Here is an 18,017-nt window from a genome sequence, read left to right as displayed (position 1 = left end):
GGTGCCTTGATATTTTGCTTTAGAAATGCCAAGTTCCTGCAGACCGCCTCTGGCTTGGAAGAGATCATGTTATCCAGGGAGGGCTCTCCTCGGATTTACTGTGCTGGTGGTAAATCTGCACAGCAGAAAACTTCTGTTGCATATTCACAGCTGACACTTTTTGCATTGCATCTCAAGATTTAATTTATTTTTTGCGGTAATGATACAAAATGCTCAGTTTCTTTTTTTGATCTAGATAACGAGAAGGTATTGACAGCCTCTTTGTTAGGAGACTGTTAAGTGCCAAAATTAGGAATGTCTTCTTCCACTGTCAGTGGGAGAAGGAAACCTCTGTATCAGATGATCCAGGGCACCTAAATTGGATATGGACTGTGAATCTTCTTATGAAGGAACCTTTCTGTCTAACCTCATATCTGAACCTAAAATTAGATGCGTAAGTGGTTGGTGTGAGTACACCCTTCCCTGCCTGTAGCATTATTTCCGCTTCACGGATGAACAGGCCAAGATAGTGATCTCCAACAGAAGGTCGAGGAGAGTCATCTGTAGAGAGAGCCCAGGAGCCCTGGCTCCCAGGAGCATTGCACGCCGCCTGCTCCAGCTGGGATCTATGAAAGCTGCACTGGGCTTGAAACCCAAGGCCAGAATGACCTCAATTTTGTGGTCCTTTCATGTGCAAAGCTCTCACTGACATTGAATCCAGCACAGAATATGCAACAGAGGGGTCTACTCTCCCAAACAGGGGGACAAAGCAGTGCTGTCCCTTCACCTGCAGGATCTGCCTCTGGCTATGAGAGAGGCAAGAGCCTGGTCCGGGAAAGCACCAGCAATATTCATATTGAATCTCATAGGTGCTGTGCCTTGCAGATGGTGCAAGAACAGACCTGGAGTATGTTCAGTAGACCCTTACTGAAAGGGCATCCAAAATCCTATACTTTGGATCACCCAGTTATAGACCACATTTGGGTCCATCTTGCAACACATCCATCTTGGGATGTGTTTAGGAACTGGAAACTTTGGCATTTCTAATCCTGACTTTATCTGTGCGGATGATTTGGATGTAATCACTTTTACTGGGGCTCAAGAGGGTTTCCTCCATGCTCCAGACATGCTGCCAGTGGGATCTTCTGGTCTTTTCTCTGTTTATTTGCCAGCTCTAAAATAGCTGATCTGATCCTGTTTCTGCTTCTGCCATCCGCGGGATGAGAAATTGTTTCCTTTGGTTAGAAGAGTAATGTGTCTGTTATTTTGAGAATCTCCTGACACTGTCTCATCCAATTGTTCTTTGTTTTTACAATGTATAAACTCACACCTCTTATTTAAGCAAAGAATAAGCAGGAGAAAACCCACCAAAAAACCTGAAGTAGAACTTTATATTGAAGTCAGACATGGTGAAAGGCAGCCATCTGTGCAGCAGCAAGCCCCGAAGCGCTACCCACAGAGAAGGTGCAGGATACAGCCCATCTGGGGAACCTCTGCTTGTAAACCCCCATCCACGCTAAGGGAGGAGAGCCATGGAGAAGAGGGCGAGATGGTGTGAGCCTAGGCAGCAGAGCTGTGGCACCAACCACAGTGCCTGATGCTGGGAGATCTGGTAACCTGTCCCTGCAAGAGGAGGTGGCTGCTTGGCAGGATCAGGCCCTGCACAGCTGGCACACAGGCTGGTGCAGCCACCAATGTCACCAACAGCTCTTTCTCCGTGTCCCTCTGGACACAGCCACCACAGATTCGGAGCCTGCTGCTGCCAGGGACAAAGCTCCTGCTGCTTGATGAAGACGCTGCCTTGGACATGAGCCGTTGGCAAGCTAACCCCACCAGCATGACTTCCTTATAAAGTTTCCCACTTCTGATTGTTCCTCTGCTGCCAGCACACCTTTGGGGGACAGAAGACCGGTCCCACCATAGCTCCTTCCTCTGGTCTATGTGCCTGTCCTGAAAGGAACAAGGGGTGAAACACAGCTGAGCTTTGCTGGTCCCAAAAATAGTCTTGCTAGCAGGTAGCCACCACTGATGGACTCATGCCATCACCCTCCTGGCTCAGCCACCTCAGGGACAGACCTTCCAGCCTCTTCCCAGCAAAATTAAGTTTTTATGGAATAATTATGCAGATTGTTCTCATGAGGCTTTTTCCCCTGTGTGATGCCTTACCTGTGGGTGCCTCTGGAGCCCCTTTGTCCCTCAGGGCAGGCACTGGCCCAGTGGAAATCAGCAAAGTGCAGCAAACCCCAGTCCTGCAGCCTTTGCACATCTGAGGCATCCAGCTACGTGGTGTGGATGTGCAAGGAAAGCAAGATCTGGGCCAGAGGGACAGCACAGACACATGAAGATGCCTTCAGCCTAGAGCAGTGGTTTTCAACCTGTGAGCTGAAGGCTTTTAGAAACCCCAGGGCTGCATCAAAGGGGAGTAAAATTATCCCCAAAACGGCAACCTGAACTAATGTTTTAGCTGCAGCCGCAGATGGAAAACCGCTGGTCTAGGAGAGTCCCTAACTGAAGTCACTCAGAAAATTGGCATAAATGAGCAAATCCTCCCCACATTCCTTGTGCTACCTCTGCGTAGTTGCGTGCGAGCAGCTGCCTGCCCTGTCTTGACTGTTGTCTCTTGTCACCCCGCAGCAGAGGAGCTCATGGAAATGGATGATTCGGGCTCAGTGTACACTGGCATTCTCAGCTACGGCACTGGCTTTTTTCTCTTCATTCTTGTGGTGGCCACTGTGATTGTCTGCAGGATGAAAATGCCAAACAAAAAAGCCATGAACACCCCCACTGTACAGAAAGTCTCCAAATTTCCACTCAAGAGACAGGTAACAGAAAGTAGATACAAGATTCCTATTCCCCCCTATGGTCATTCCTCTTTTTGGTCCCACACCGCCCCTTGAAATTTTCTCTCCAGTTGAGAAGCTTTACCAGAAAAACATTGCCCAAGAGGTCCATAAGTTGGCTGCAGTCTAGTTTAACCCCGCTTTGTTCATTTTTTTCTGTTCTGGTGGAGCAGTAGATGGTGGCAGCTGACTCAGGTTGATGAGCAGCTCCCAGGCAGCCACATTTCTGTCACTCTTGTCCACGACGGGCTGGCAGCACAGCCATGGGTGCCACAGAAAACACATCTTGCAAGGGAACAGTTTAGTCCAGGTTCCCTGGTGGAGTGGGGAGCTGGGGAGCAAGAGCACATTCAATTGTACTCTGTCCTGCTTTCACAGAGGTTGCTGGTGACTTGAACCAATTCTCATGGAGATGGGAGAGGGTCCTCTTTCTCCTTGCAATTAGAGATGCTCTGCCACATGTAGTTACAGAGGGACAGGAGCAAAAGGCACCTTGTAAAACCACATAGTAAAGGCTACAGATTTCATGGCTTTGGCTGCAAGCTCGTGGTGGGCATTTACAGGGCCAGAACAAGAGAAGTTGCTCCGTAGCTCATGCATGTTATGAAGATGCACACAGGGCAAGTGAACAGATTATGCATTCTGGCTGCTGGCGGGCACTGGCTGAGCTGTCCCTCCTTTCCACCAGCTCAAAACCTGACCACAGATGCCTGGATCAGTGCATTTCTGCAAGGATCAGGAGAGAGGCAGGGGGGAATTTCCCATTTAGAAATTACCAGGAAGTAGTCAGTAGGCAAAGGCAGCTCAAACCCTCTCAGTGATCCATCTCAAACACTGCCCACCCTGGGAATACAGTTGGCAATAACACTTCATTTGCTCTACCCAAGCAGGTGTCGTTGGAGTCCAACTCTTCCATGAATTCCAACACGCCCCTGGTCCGGATCACACGTCTCTCCTCCAGTGATGGGCCGATGCTGGCCAATGTCTCAGAGCTGGAACTGCCTCCTGATCCCAAGTGGGAATTGGCACGCTCTCGGTCAGTCAACCCATGGGTCAAGGTCCCCTTTACTCCTGGAATTGTCATCACGCCAGTACCCACTAACATGCCTGCTTGTTCCTCCCTCCAGCCTGACCTTGGGGAAGCCACTTGGTGAGGGATGTTTTGGCCAAGTGGTGATGGCAGAAGCGATTGGGATTGATAAGGACAAGCCAAACAAGGCCATCACGGTTGCTGTCAAGATGTTAAAAGGTATGGGGAGTCCACAGAGGGCAGAACAGCACATTGCACTGGGGTTTCCTCTCCTTCCCTCTCTTTTAAGAGTTTTATACAAACAGATACGATAGCAGGCAGCAAGAACAGCCTTTCTTCCCCTTCACCCACATAGCCTGGGGGTGAGGGCGGTCTCCTTGAAGAGCACAGTAAAAGTGCAAATCCCATCAGGAAGAGGGAATGGGAATTAACCCAGGTCTCTGCCAAGGGGTAATAACATCCCTGAGAAGAAGGGGGAACCACCTTCACCTCGAGACAGCTCCGCGAATCACCCGGCTCCTTACTCCTCCCATAACCAGCACTGCCTGTTCTACCAAAAGCTTGTGCAACAGGCTCAGGTGGAGTTGCAGAAATTCAGTTGACAAACTCCTTCTTGAGGAGTTTCCTCATTGAAAAAAAACTCGATCCCAAACTCCTGAGAAGTTAAAAGGAGGCAAAAAATTAGGGAATCACTGCGTACCTTCGAATGAGTCTCCGTTTCCCGTCCTTCCCTCCCTGCGCACAAACCGCAGACAAGGCACAGACAAAATCACCCTGAGGAGTTCAGCTGGAGCAAGCAGGGTGGGTGCTCCAACAGTGAGCAGCGTGGATTTGAGGTTACATGGGGTAACATCTTTAAAAAACTAGTATTTCTTATCAGAAAATAATTCTTTTAATTTACATTTCCTTCAGTCTATTCTGAATTTGTTTTTGGAAGCAGGAACATTTCCATCTTTCCAAATCAAAGCACTCATTTGGGAAGTTTTTCCCTCATTTTTATACTTCTGTAGAAAAGGGGGAGGGAGTTTTTCTATTTTTGTAGAAAAATTACAGCTTTCCACATAAAAAGTCTGTTCCTTCTTCTAGTCCCTCTCCCAGCTCTGACTTTCCCCTGTCCTTAACTCCCTGGAGATGAGGGAGGGAAACAATCAGAAATGAAAAATGGTGCCAGGTACCAAAACTACCTTTTTTTCTTTAATATTTATCAAAGTGAAACAGAAAAGGAAAGGTTTTCTTGATTTCCATATGAACATTTCTCTCCGTTTGGTTTTTTTTCTTTTTGAACAAATATTCTTTTTTTAATAATATTTTTTGTGTTTATTTTACTTCTTCTTCCCAAAGTACATAAAAACAAACACTGCCATATTTTGAGTACTATTTCCCTATCAAAGCCCCACAAGGCTACGCATCAGTTGTATTAACTACTTCACAAAACACTTATTTTCTTCCTGACATTTTTTTGCTTTCCTCTCTTCCTTCCTCCAGATGATGCCACAGACAAGGATCTTTCCGACCTGGTCTCTGAGATGGAAATGATGAAAATGATTGGGAAGCACAAAAATATTATTAACCTCCTCGGTGCCTGCACGCAGGATGGTACGTAGCAAAGCAGCCCAGTGCTCATAGGGCTGTGAGAGGCTCAGGGTTGACCTTCTCTTCTGTGTAATTACTCACTGACTGCCCAGAAGGTCCCAGATGAGATTTTAGTGTTCAGTCCAGCCACCAGGCAGCACATGCTGTTCCTCCACTGGATGCTGATGGTGCTCTTGCTTGCAGGACCGCTCTACGTGTTGGTGGAATATGCGTCGAAGGGGAACTTGCGGGAATACCTCAGGGCACGTCGCCCACCTGGCATGGACTATTCCTTTGATACCTGCAAGTTGCCTGAGGAGCAGCTGACATTTAAAGACCTGGTTTCCTGCGCCTACCAGGTGGCCCGGGGCATGGAGTATTTGGCATCTCAGAAAGTGAGTTGAGAAACCTCATTTGGTGGAAACATTTGTCAGACCCATGTGTTCAAAGGCACGCAGTGCTCTGTGTGTGTGTAGGACAGTTCAGGCAAAGTGTTGCAGGCTTCTCCCTTTAGAGACCAGATTTTTCAGTATGAAGTATCTTGGTTTTTTTGCAGGAGGTTTCCTGTGTATGTAGAAGTTCCCCTGTGCCAGCTGCATCCCTGAGCCATGCAGCTTCACAGTCATTGCTGTTGCAGGCAGGCCCGTTAGCATCCCCCAAACACATACAAAAGCACAAGCAACTCAGAGCTTGGTGCCTGTCCTCAACCATTCCACCTCTTCTGCTTGTAGAAGTAGTTGGCTTTCAGATGTGCAGTCCTGAGGCTCAGGCAGCCATGGTCAGGGTGAGCTTCACACCAAACTGTGAGCTTCCACTATGGGAGGCATTCTGGGCTGCATCAAGAGAAGTGTGGCCAGCAGGTCAAGGGAGGTGTTTCTGCCCCTCTACTGCACTCTCATGAGACCCCACCTGCAGTGCTCCCTCCAGTTCTGGGGCCCCAAAATAAGAAGGACATAGACCTACTGGAGTGAGTCCAGAGGAGGCCGCGAGAATGATGTGAGGGCTGGAGCACCTCTCCTATGAGGACAGGCTGAGAGAGTTGGGGCTGTTCAGCCTGGAGAACAGAAGGCTCTGGGGACACCTTCTAGTGGCCTTCCAGTACCTGAAGAGGCTACAGGAAGACTGGGGAGAGACATTTTTCAAGGGCAGGGGTAGTGACAGAACAAGGGGTAATGGTTTTAAACTGGAAGAGGGTAGATTTAGATGAGATATTAAGTTGTTTCCTGTGAGGGTGGTGAGACACTGGAACAGGATGCCCAGAGAAGCTGTGGATGTCCCCTCCCTGGAAGTGTTCAAGGCCAGGTTGGATGAGGCTTTGAGCAACCTGATCTAGTGGAAGGTGTCCCTGCTCATGGAAGAGGGGTTAGAACTAGGTGATCTTTAATGTCCCTTTCAACCCAAACCATTCTAGGATTCTATGAGGTGTTATTTTAGACAACAGTCAGGAGCTGCATGCACCCCTGTCCCTGCCATCTCCCTTCTGAGATCGCCAAAGACGCAGGACACCCACAAGGAAGCTAAGATCCTGGGTGTAGCTCACGTGTTTGCAGCTGTCACTAGCACTTGTAGGCTTGGTGGAAGCAGAGCTGGCGGTGGATTTGGCTCGATGTGTGGCCATGCCCAGGATGCTCCCTGAGGAGCACTTGACTGGCACTGAGCCGGCTGCTGCACTTGCTTACATCATACCCTGGGATTAGTCCTGATTTACCCTGACATCAGCAAGTAGAGAATCAGGCTTTGGGTTCACCAAGCTGTGCGCCAGCCAGCATGACCTCTTTTTGTGGGCAGGCAGCACGACAGCAAGAGCAAATTCAGCTTCAGATGTCAGATGTGTTCATTCTGTGACTGTTCAGGGTGGATGGTTCGTGGTGGCTTTAAGCTCCCTCTCTGCTCAGTGCAGGCTAATTTAACTTCTTCCTCAGCTAACAGCCATGGTGTATTTTGGATGTATTGGAGATGTCCTAATTTGAGGATTTTTTTTCCTTCAAACATCAGCTTGCACTCCTCTTCTTGGAGGACTCAGGGCAGAAAGATAGCTTCACATCCCAGTAAGCACCCACAGAAGAGGAGGGTTGCCTTTCTCATCCGTGCATCCCCTTTGGAGAGAAAAGACACGTGGCTGTGTCAGCACTGAGGCTGCCGATTAGGTGTTGCTAAGAGGTGGCTCTCACTGAGCATGCATGATGAGGCAGTGACACAGAAAGCCAGGAGTTAAGCAGTGCCCACAGCTTTATGAGCTTGGGAGTCAATGAAACGGCAGCTCATAAACCACACGGTGCTGTTGGTTCCAGGCGCGAGCAGCTAACAAGCCTTTATTTATTGACTTGCTCACCTTTCACAGTGCATTCATCGTGATTTGGCAGCCAGGAACGTGTTAGTCACCGAAGACAATGTGATGAAAATAGCTGATTTTGGCCTCGCTAGGGACGTTCACAACATCGACTATTACAAGAAAACCACCAATGTAAGTACAGAGCTGCCAAGTTCTCCTTCTGGCAGGGAATTCGGCCATCCTGCAGCACGTGGCTGTTGTCCCATACCTCCCTTTCTAGAGGGGCTTAGGGGGAAGAAATCTGCTGGTGGCCTCACTGTACTGTAGATAAGTTCAAGAAGTCTGCCCACCATCCGTTTTCTTTGTGACAGATACTGCTGGTCCTAGCAGCGCGTTGAGAAGTCCCAGCTCTGCCAAGGAGGTCCTAGACTAAGAGAAACCAAGTTTTTTTACCAAAGGGGAATGGAGCCCTTTCCAGTCTGCTCTACTACTGCTCATAAAGATCCCAAGGAGCCAACCTTTGGTCCCACCAGAGCCCTTGATAGAGGAATGGCACTTTTTGTATTTCTGGAGTTATCTGGCTTTCATGCATTTCTCTCTTCTTTTTGCAACTGAGCTTCTTGGCTCCACTACGAGGGGTGACAAGATGATCCAGCTAAGAGCTGAGTCCTGGAGCCATTTGTATTTTCTGTAGAGATGAATTTAAGAGCGAAGGGCTGTAGACAAGACTGTGGTCTTGATTCAGAGCCCTGCAGCAGATGTTGAGCTCTGAGCAAAAGCTGCAACTACACCATAGTGTGGAGCTGACAGTGGAAGAGGTTGAGGGTATTACAGAACTGAGGGCCTTGTCCAGGCAGTCCTACAAAGCCCACCATGACCACGCTGATCCTTTCCAATATCATATCAGAAATCTTTCTTAATAGCCAGGATTTCTTAATCATAAATTAATAAAAATTCTTGGAAATTTTAATCATAAATCAGAGTTATGTTGGACAGCTGAGAGCATAATCCCATTTGTGTATCCTGCCTATGTCCTATCTCTAGTTATCTCCCCAGTGAGACAGTGGGTCAGGACAAAGCCCTTCCATAGCCAAATTATGTCTCAAACATGAAGCAGTCCTTTCTGACTCCCTCCAGGGGCCAAGCAAAGCCCCAAAGAATTATGATTAATCTAGTCTTTATTTCTCCTGTGTGACAGCCCATGTTTATGACCCTCATAGAAGATGTTCCCCTGTTAACCTGGGACCAGACCTCCTCCTTTAGCCTCCAGCAGGATCAGGATTTGATTCTTAGAGGATCTGGCCCAAGTGTACACTCCTGGAAGTTTCCCTTCAAGATCAACTGAAGCAGGGTTTGGACTTGGAGTCCAACTTCTTCTTCCAGACAGAGACAGAAAGTGCTGTCCCATGCTCTGCTGCAGAGTTCGCTGCATTTATGAGCAATGGCTGCTGTTCCCATGCGAAGATTTAGATGCTCTGATATGTTAAACCTGCCTTGGCAGTGAAATACAGTCCTCTACAGAGAGCATTTACTGCAAAGATTGTCAGCGAAGATCCAGGGATCAAATGCTTTAATCTGTTTATATGTGGCCACTGCTGCTTTGTCCAGTGACCGGGAAGGCAGATGTGATTGTTAATGAAAATGTTTCAAACTGGATTAGAAAAGAAGATTCAGATGGTGCCGTTGTGGCTGGGGGAATATGCTGATGGGGTGTTCCCATTGTCTTCCTAATTACAGGGTCGGCTGCCTGTGAAATGGATGGCTCCAGAAGCCTTGTTTGACCGAGTCTATACTCACCAGAGCGATGTGTAAGCAAACCCGCATATTTAAAAAAAATATAAAATGACAGGGAAATCAACACCTATAGTATCTTAAAGATAAACGTATTGCTAAGCACGAGCAGGGCTCATTCACTGCTGGGGTGCTTGGGGATGCAAAAGCAAATGGATCTATTCCAAGCTGCAGCTTTGCACACATGGTTTTATTTTACCGTTATCTAGTTGCTTTCATCTGAGGATCTCTAGTGAGCTGCTGCAAAATTATTGGAAGGCAGGCAGGTATTTCTTGTCCAGTTTACAGATGAGGAGATTCATCCTGCAGTCAAAAAAAATTTGTGCAAAAAAAAAAAACCCTCCATGCATAAAAAATTGTCCTCGGCTTCCTCCACATTTTGCCTCAGACAGTTACATTTCAGCTGAGTACGTGAGATGAGCTTGAAATATTCCGTCTGCTGTTAGTGTCATTAATCAGAGAATATTCAACAAATATATTCTGGGATTAATTTTGCCACTTCATTTATTTGCCTTTATTATTCTTAATCCCGTTTTGTCCATTTTAGTGCCACTGCACGGTAAGCAAACAGCAGAGCCCGCCTTACGCGTAAATTTGTGTTGCATCTGAACTTTGCAAGTAGCTCAACATGCACACCAGCTTTTTTATTTCAGTATCTGGTCCATAATGGTGTTTTTACAGTAATTCAGCAGCCAGCCTGCCTGCTTCTCAAGGCTCACCGCTTGCAATTGGACAAACAAATCTTTCTATTTCTGTATTTTTCACATACTTGGGCTTTTATTGATCTTAAATCATAGTTTCCATGCTTAGGTAATGCTGCAGTGGGCATGACAGATAAATCAAAACTAGAGAACGGGAGAGCGAGGGAGCGTGCGTGAAAACAAAACAGAGACAGATAATCCCTGTTTTTAAAAAAGAAAATGAAGAAGGCAAAAGATATTTTTGAAAAAGAGGACTTTTAACCAGAGCACAGCTGCGGGACTGGGGTGTGTAACATTAGTTCTCTGCTGATTTTTGTTGGGGTATTTTTCCCCCAGCTTGGCCAGTGGAATGAGTGTTGTAACAAGCAAGTTTTGGTATCAGCTTGCACAATTAGTGGCCTGTGGTTCCAAGCCTGCAATTCAGTGAAGCTGTGCATGAATAATTTGATTTGTTCCATTCAGTGGAGCTGGTGGAAGACCTAACAAAGAGCTGGGGGTAATAGATGGGCTGTCACCTATCTGATTAAATGCTCATTTCAATTTCAGACTTGGTGCCTGGGATTTCTTTGCTATTGAGTTGGATCAGCAGAGATCTCCAAGTAACTAGTAAAAATGGCCTAGGCAATTAGTCATGCTATTGATGACTTTGTTAGCTATGCATGGCTGCACAGAAATAAAGCTGAGCAGGGGGAAGGGTATGTGTGTGGGGGGAGGGGCTTGGAAAAAAAACTCATTGAATTTTAAAGATCTTTCTTTGGTTTCCAGCTGGTCTTTTGGGGTGCTACTATGGGAGATCTTCACTTTAGGAGGGTCTCCGTACCCGGGAATTCCCGTTGAGGAACTCTTCAAACTCTTGAAGGAAGGCCATCGGATGGACAAACCTGCAAACTGCACCCATGATTTGTGAGTGTGTGGTAGGGGGTGACCTCCTTGCCCGCTCCCCCTCTCCTCTGTGGCAAAATGCCACCCAAGGCCATGGTTCTGGCTGGTGGGACATCAGCGGGTGGATTTACCCACACTGACACATTTCAGCTCAGCCCATGACTCATTTGGTGGGTGGTAGTTGATGGTGCAGCCCTGGTGTGTCATCTTTAGGACAATTTCTTCTTCTTCAAGAGCACAGATATGCATGCAGAGATCAATAGTGAGGAGCTTGGCTCCACACAACCCTCCTCCTCTTTCCCCAAGCTGGCCGCATACCAAGGCCACAATAGCTGAAGCTGGGTTGGCCATAGCTGTTCTCTCAAGCGATTTGGGGGTGGGCAGGCAGGTGGGTGGATGCGGCTTAGCCCCACCATGGGTGACAGTCCTCTCTCCCCTCTCATGCAGGTACATGATCATGCGGGAGTGCTGGCACGCCGTCCCCTCGCAGCGGCCCACCTTCAAGCAGCTGGTGGAAGACCTGGACCGAGTCCTCACTGTGACATCCACTGATGTGAGTGTGGTGGGGTGGGTGCGGGGAGGGGTCCCTGGTGGGGTCAGCCACCACTGATGGGTCTTTCACCCTGGCAGGAGTACCTGGACCTCTCAGTGCCCTTCGAGCAGTACTCGCCAGCCGGCCAGGACACCCACAGCACCTGCTCCTCGGGGGACGACTCAGTCTTTGCACATGACCTGCCTGTGACATCCACTGATGTGAGTGTGGTGGGGTGGGTGCGGGGAGGGGTCCCTGGTGGGGTCAGCCACCACTGATGGGTCTTTCACCCTGGCAGGAGTACCTGGACCTCTCAGTGCCCTTCGAGCAGTACTCGCCAGCCGGCCAGGACACCCACAGCACCTGCTCCTCGGGGGACGACTCAGTCTTTGCACATGACCTGCTGCCCGATGAGCCCTGCCTGCCCAAGCACCCCTCCTGCAATGGCGTCATCCGGACGTGAGGACACCCCGGACAGATGGATGGACAGGAAGGCAATGTGCCCACAGAGGCGTGAGGGGGAGGCGCCAAGGACAAAAACCTTAGTGAAGGATAGGCGTGAGGGGGAGGCTCCAAGGACAAAAACCTTAGTGAAGGATCTTCCAGTGGAACTGCACGGTGGTGCCCGGAGATTTGTGTTGTTGTCAAGCTGTTCAGGGTAAAAAAAAAAAAAAAAAAATTAACTTTTTTTTTTGTTGGGTTTTTTTTGTTATTTTTTTTTCCCATTTGCTGTACAAAAAGTCAAGAAGCACTGTTTGGCCTGAAGGAACTAATCTCTTGCCAAGATGATCTATCATATAGGATTTTTTGGTTTATTTTTCATTCTTGGGGTTTTTTTTTTTTAACTAAGCCAAATGTTGAACCTGGGGGGCACTGACCTTCCAGCCTCCTTGGAGGCTTGTGTTTCGAGTGCCAGAGTAGCCATTCTGTGCCTGCAATACGAAGAAAAGAAAAAGAAAATCTTCCTTTTTTAAGAAAGAAAAAAAAAAAAAAACACAAACAAAAAAGTGTAAAGAATGTAGAAATTCTTTGCTTATGCAATCTGTACATGAACCTTTTTGGTGGAGCTGAAAAGCCACGTTGCCTGCAGGGATTCATATATTTATAAAAATATCTATATTTTTGTTGTCGTCGTTTTTATAACTTCATGATCGTATTACCCAGCTACATAGAAGGAATCTTTTTTGGAAGAAGAAAAAAAAAAAAAAAGTAAAAGGCAAATCATCATGGAGAAAGGAAAAAGAAGATAAAAGGAGACGGTCAGGTCACCTGAAAAGGCAGAGCTTTGGCCAGACTTGGCGGCTGCTGGCCCTTGCACTGGGTTGGGAGCGATGAGACTGTGCTGAGGAGGGAGCAGACCCCAGGGACGGGCAGAGACCTGGTGGTGGCCGTGGGGGTCCCCAGGGAGAAGAACATCACCCATCTGAGAGCAGCGGGGGACCTGGCTCCTGGGTCCCCACACAGCATCTCAAGCCACATCCTGACCTTTGGGAACAGCCATTTTGGGGAAAAAAAAAAAATCTAATTTTGGGGGGTTTGCATAGTTGTGCTTACCAGGGGTGAGTGGGAGGGGAGCAGCATCTCCATCCACCCCTCGACGCCAGCAGTTTGGCTCCATCTACGTGCAGTGACTCGGAGAAAGAAGTTACGGGTACCTGTAGGCAAGAGCCTTTAACTTATATCAAAAAGGTTTATTCCAGAGAATGTGTATATATCTATAAATATATCCTGTATATATATAAATAAATATATTAAAACAACAAAAAAAGAATGTATAATAATGATGCAACATAAAGCAGTACTGAGAGAGAGTCTCAAAATACTAGCATTGCAATCTAGGATATACTGATCTGGGTGAGATAAAAGATTGTTTGTTTGTTTGTCTGTTTTATATCTTCACAGTTTTGTTTTAAAAATTGTACCTTAACGTGTATATTTGTAAAGTTATTTATAGACATTAACATATCTGTTCATGGTTTAAATAGCATAGTATTACTGTAAACTTTAAATTTCACCAAGTTTAAGGGTGGGGTTTTTTAACTTATTAAAAATGGAGAAAAAATATATTAATCAAGTTTTTCTTTTGTGTTTATGGGAAATATTGAAAGAATGTATAGGTGTACAGTCCTTTAACAAATTACATTTAATGTTATAAATATATATATATATGTATTCATTAAAAAAAAATTAGTTTATCCTGGATTGCAGTGAGCAAAAGTAAGTTTATTTTTCAATACATCACCAGTGGTTGAAACCAAACAAATAGCAACAGAGAGATGATTTTTACATATTTCAGAAAAACAGGGCCAAGAATTCTTCCATCAGTTTAACCACTGTGCATTAAGGGGGCGTGGGTGTTTATTTTTCTATTTTCAAATGAAGGTATTCTTTGTGGTCGATTTAATAACAAGTATGCAGCAAAGCGAAATGTTGACTTTGGATGATGCGAGGTCATTTTTTTTTTTCCCTTTTGCCAGTACTGTTGTATTTTGGGCTTCAGAAATGCCATGTGAGCAAAATAGCAAGAAGAGTGTCACTGTTTGCAGGAGGGGTGCAACGACTGCCTGTTACTTTTGCATCTAACTCATTGGAAAATGCCAGTGACGCCCGATTTTCTCAGTTTAAAATACTGTGCTATTTTGTTTCTCGATGCCAGATAGCTGTTTAAAAGCACAGGAGGGAACTAGGGAATTTTAGCGAGGATCAAGGGGGAAGATTTGGGCTGGGGGGGTTTTTTGTGGGTTGGGGTTTTTTTTGTCCAGAAGACTTTATCTGCTACCACAAAGAGGCAAGGCAAATTGCATCCTGAATTCTTTCTTTCCATTTTTCTCTGGTGCATATTACATATCAATGTTTCAGAATAACAGGATGACAGCATCTCATTTTTAAGATTTTTTTTTTTTTCTTCTTAGAGCCACAAAATCCTTATCCTAAAATAAGTAATTTATAGTTTGAGGTTATTTCAATGGAAAGCTTGAGAAGGTAGATTTCTATAGATTTTTGTTTTGTTTTGTTGGAATAAAACAGATTTTTTTGGTATTTTCTTACAAATGTCTGCTAATTGTGTACATTCCAAGTACTCGAAGCGTTGAGTTTTCCTGTACTGAAAAAAAAAAATGTACAAAACTGTGCATGATTTCAAATGTTACTAGATATTATAAATATATATATAATTTATTGAGTTTTTACAAGATGTATCTGTTGTAGACTTGTTGACTTTAACATTTCTTATTCAATGCTTATATAGTTTTATAGCCTGGACTATTATCTTTAAAAGCTTAAAAAAAATTAAAATTCCAATTTTGTTACATTTTATACTGTTGATGTTACAATCCACAGGTTTGCATAGCGTGATTTTTTTCAATGAGCAACTCTGTTCAGTTTATTTTAATACTGTATTTCTGTGCCTGACAGCTGCAGCTGTCGAAGGTGTGAGATGGACACTAAATAAAATTATTCTGCTTTTGTTAACATGGCAAACTTACTTTTACCAAAAAAAAAAAAAAAAAAAAAAAAAAAAAGTTGTTAAATGTTGGGTTTATTCCCAGTTGTGAGGGTCCTTTGCAAAACCAAGTCTTCTAGGCTCTGGGATTTGTAGTGCCAGGAGGGTTGATTTTTTACGATGCTGCTTTGTGAGTCCTGGCCAAGCACAGGTTTTATATTCTTAATAAATTTATAACAATTTTGGATCAAGGGTAGTATTCTTTCTTTGTTAGCAGGTATATTTCTATAGCTACACAAGCCATTGTGTGCATGCAGGCATAGAGGTATTGCTCATTAAATCTCTGGTAGGGATTTCATCCAGACCAGGATGTGTCCCAGCATGATCATGGTGGTGCTCACAATATTGCATTCAGCCCTGCAGATGCTGGTGGAGATACAAGGTCCACAAGAGGAGGCCACCACCAGGAAAGGGGGAAGATAGATGTGTCCAGAGTGAGTACTCAGTGCCTGGTGAGATGGCACAAGGGATCTCATCCTGCCTGGCTGCCAAGGAGCAAGAGGAGGAGCCCAGGTTTGGCTTTAGCGTTGGGGGCATAGAGTAAGGGAGCTCAGTAAGTCCTTGCTTTGCTGGTAGCAGATGATGCAGGGGAACGTTTCAGCTTGGGAAACACTGGGACAATCCTACCAGCTCTTCCATATAATATTAATGGCTTTCTACAGGTGATCCTGTTGAACTGCATCTCAGACACCTCAATTTTTTGCACACCAGTTTATCTACCTACATAAAGGCTGCTTACAGCAGCAGGCATTTGTAGTTTTAAGTAGCTGGGCATGGGAGCACATGCATCTGAGCAGGTTACATCCGCGGCACTGGAACCGGCACCACCACTGCTACATCCTAGTAGAATTTTAAAAATAAAATTACATGAGTTTTAGGTAATTTATTTGCCACTGTAAGGAAAAAAAGCATTCTTTTAGCACTACTAATGACAGAACCACGGAATCGTTAAGGCTGGAAAAGACCTCTAAGATAATTGAGTCCCACTGTCAACTCATCACCATCATGCCCACTAAACTAGTAGTACTACATCTACATATTTCTTAAACACCTCCAGGGATGGTGACTCCACTACTTTCCTGGGCAACCTGTTCCAATGTCTGACCACTCTTTCAGAGAATAATTTTTTCCTAATATCCAACCTGAACCTCCCCTGGCATAACTTGAGGCTGTTATCTCTTGTCCTATTGTGGGTTGCCTGGGAGAAGAGGCCAGCCCCCACCTTGCTACACCCTCCTTTCAGATAGTTGTAGAGAGTGAGAAGGTCTCCCCTCAGCTTCCTCTTCTCCAGGCTAAACAACCCCAGTTCCCTCAGCTGCTCCTCATCAGACTTGTTCTCCAGCCCCTTCCCCAGCTCCGTTGCCCTTCTCTGGACATGCTCCAGCACCTTCATGTTCTTCTTGTAGTGAGGGACCCAAAACTCAACACAGCACTCAAGGTAAAGCCTCACCAGGGCTGAGTACAGGGGCACAATCACTTCCCTGTTCCTGCTGGCCACGCTGTTTCTGACAGAGGCCAGGATGCTGTTGGCCTTCTTGGCCACCTGGGCACACTGCTGGCTCATGTTCAGAACTGAAATGCACTGCATTGTGGGAGAAGAAGTCTTGCTACATGGAATGGGTTGTTTCCATGCTTTAAGGGTGCACTTTGATGGCTAGTCCCATGCCCTGCCCCAGGAGAAGTGACGTGGGCCGTCCAGGGCTGCGGTTGGAGCACAGCTGAACAGCTTTTTGCTGGCTCATGTGCAAACGGCTTCATTGTACCAGGGTGGTGAGGATGTTGTGCACTATTTGCTGCCAGGACTTGAAAAGCAGGAGCGGGATGGATCGTTCTGCAGTTAGCTGCAGTTTGTAGCATACCCATGCTTTGATAGCTGCCCCAAAAAAGTCCTTGAAGCTCACAGAGAGCACAGAACTCAAAAAGGCAAGTCTCTGTCCCAGTGCAGTGGCTGACCCAAGCATGGAGCTGGTGTGATGTTTGCTTTTCCTCTTGGGTTTCATGATGTCATTCTTCCTCTGCTGACCTTCACCCGCAGTAGTGTTTTCTTGTGGGTTAGGGAGGAGGAGGGGTAATATTTTACTTTAATTACCCTACAATGCAGGTAGTTCTTAGCTGAGGATGAATATTTGGTTGCAGTGTGTGATGTGCATTGAGCAACGTGCAAAACAATCTCAAGGAACATTTGCAAAGCTGCTCAGCTGGGCTGTGTCACTGAGCAAATGTCCCATTGCAGCTCATCCTCCCCTTCAGTGGCCAAAGCCCTCCACCCAAACCGCCTTTCCACAAGAGAGGTATTTTTCAAAGCAGAACAAATGTCTGTTTTCCTCTGTGGGTGACTACACAAATAGGGCTTTGCACTGGCCCCCGTGACCTGTTTCATAGCAACATTCAAACAAATTACTAAAATCGTGTTTTGTTTTTTTTTTAATGTGTTACCATTGGTCATGGCTCCACAGTGAGACAGGAAGAAATTGGCAAAAGGAAGAGAAGTGTGAAGCCCTGCAGGTGTCAGTAAGGGATGTCAACTAGAACTAAAATAGCAAAGTTTCCTGGTGGCTAGTGCCGTTTAAAAATCTTAAAGGAGGTGTTTCCTGCTGGTGGACTCCTCCGAGCCAGTTCATCTCTCCCAGAGGATATGTAACATGCAGAAAAGGAATATGGAGACATGAGCTGTGTTGACATGGAGAAGGAATATAAAAGGTGAAGGATGGATCTCCTCAACACCACAGAACTACTAGCAATGGGAGGACATGAGGGGAATGGCCAGAGGAGATGCTAGGACATGAAATTCTTTCTAGGACTTCGTGGTCCAGGACCATGGGCTCACCAAGAGACAGGGAAGGGATTTGTCACTCTTGCCTGTACACTCGTTTTCCTTCACCTTCTCAGCCACACTAGCTGTAAGCATGGTTTCAC

General features: G+C 46.1%; 1 protein-coding gene across 1 annotated transcript in view; it reads left to right on the top strand.

Annotated features, from left to right (window-relative positions):
• Nucleotides 1-12,071, top strand: part of FGFR3 (fibroblast growth factor receptor 3) — a 34,457-nt gene extending 22,386 nt beyond the window's left edge. Inside the window, exons 8-17 of the mRNA XM_029086101.1 lie at nucleotides 2,614-2,801; nucleotides 3,710-3,855; nucleotides 3,947-4,068; nucleotides 5,335-5,445; nucleotides 5,626-5,816; nucleotides 7,763-7,885; nucleotides 9,431-9,501; nucleotides 10,951-11,088; nucleotides 11,515-11,620; nucleotides 11,898-12,071. Coding sequence (XP_028941934.1) covers nucleotides 2,614-2,801; nucleotides 3,710-3,855; nucleotides 3,947-4,068; nucleotides 5,335-5,445; nucleotides 5,626-5,816; nucleotides 7,763-7,885; nucleotides 9,431-9,501; nucleotides 10,951-11,088; nucleotides 11,515-11,620; nucleotides 11,898-12,062 — 1,361 coding nt within the window. The 3' untranslated portion in view covers nucleotides 12,063-12,071. The remainder of the gene's footprint in view (nucleotides 1-2,613; nucleotides 2,802-3,709; nucleotides 3,856-3,946; nucleotides 4,069-5,334; nucleotides 5,446-5,625; nucleotides 5,817-7,762; nucleotides 7,886-9,430; nucleotides 9,502-10,950; nucleotides 11,089-11,514; nucleotides 11,621-11,897) is intronic.
• Nucleotides 12,072-18,017: the final 5,946 nt, after the last annotated feature.

Source organism: Antrostomus carolinensis, unplaced genomic scaffold, assembly GCF_000700745.2.
Source record: "Antrostomus carolinensis isolate BGI_N321 unplaced genomic scaffold, ASM70074v2 scaffold270, whole genome shotgun sequence".
Taxonomy (NCBI): Eukaryota; Metazoa; Chordata; class Aves; order Caprimulgiformes; family Caprimulgidae; genus Antrostomus; species Antrostomus carolinensis.
This window is presented reverse-complemented; position numbering and strand designations above follow the sequence as displayed.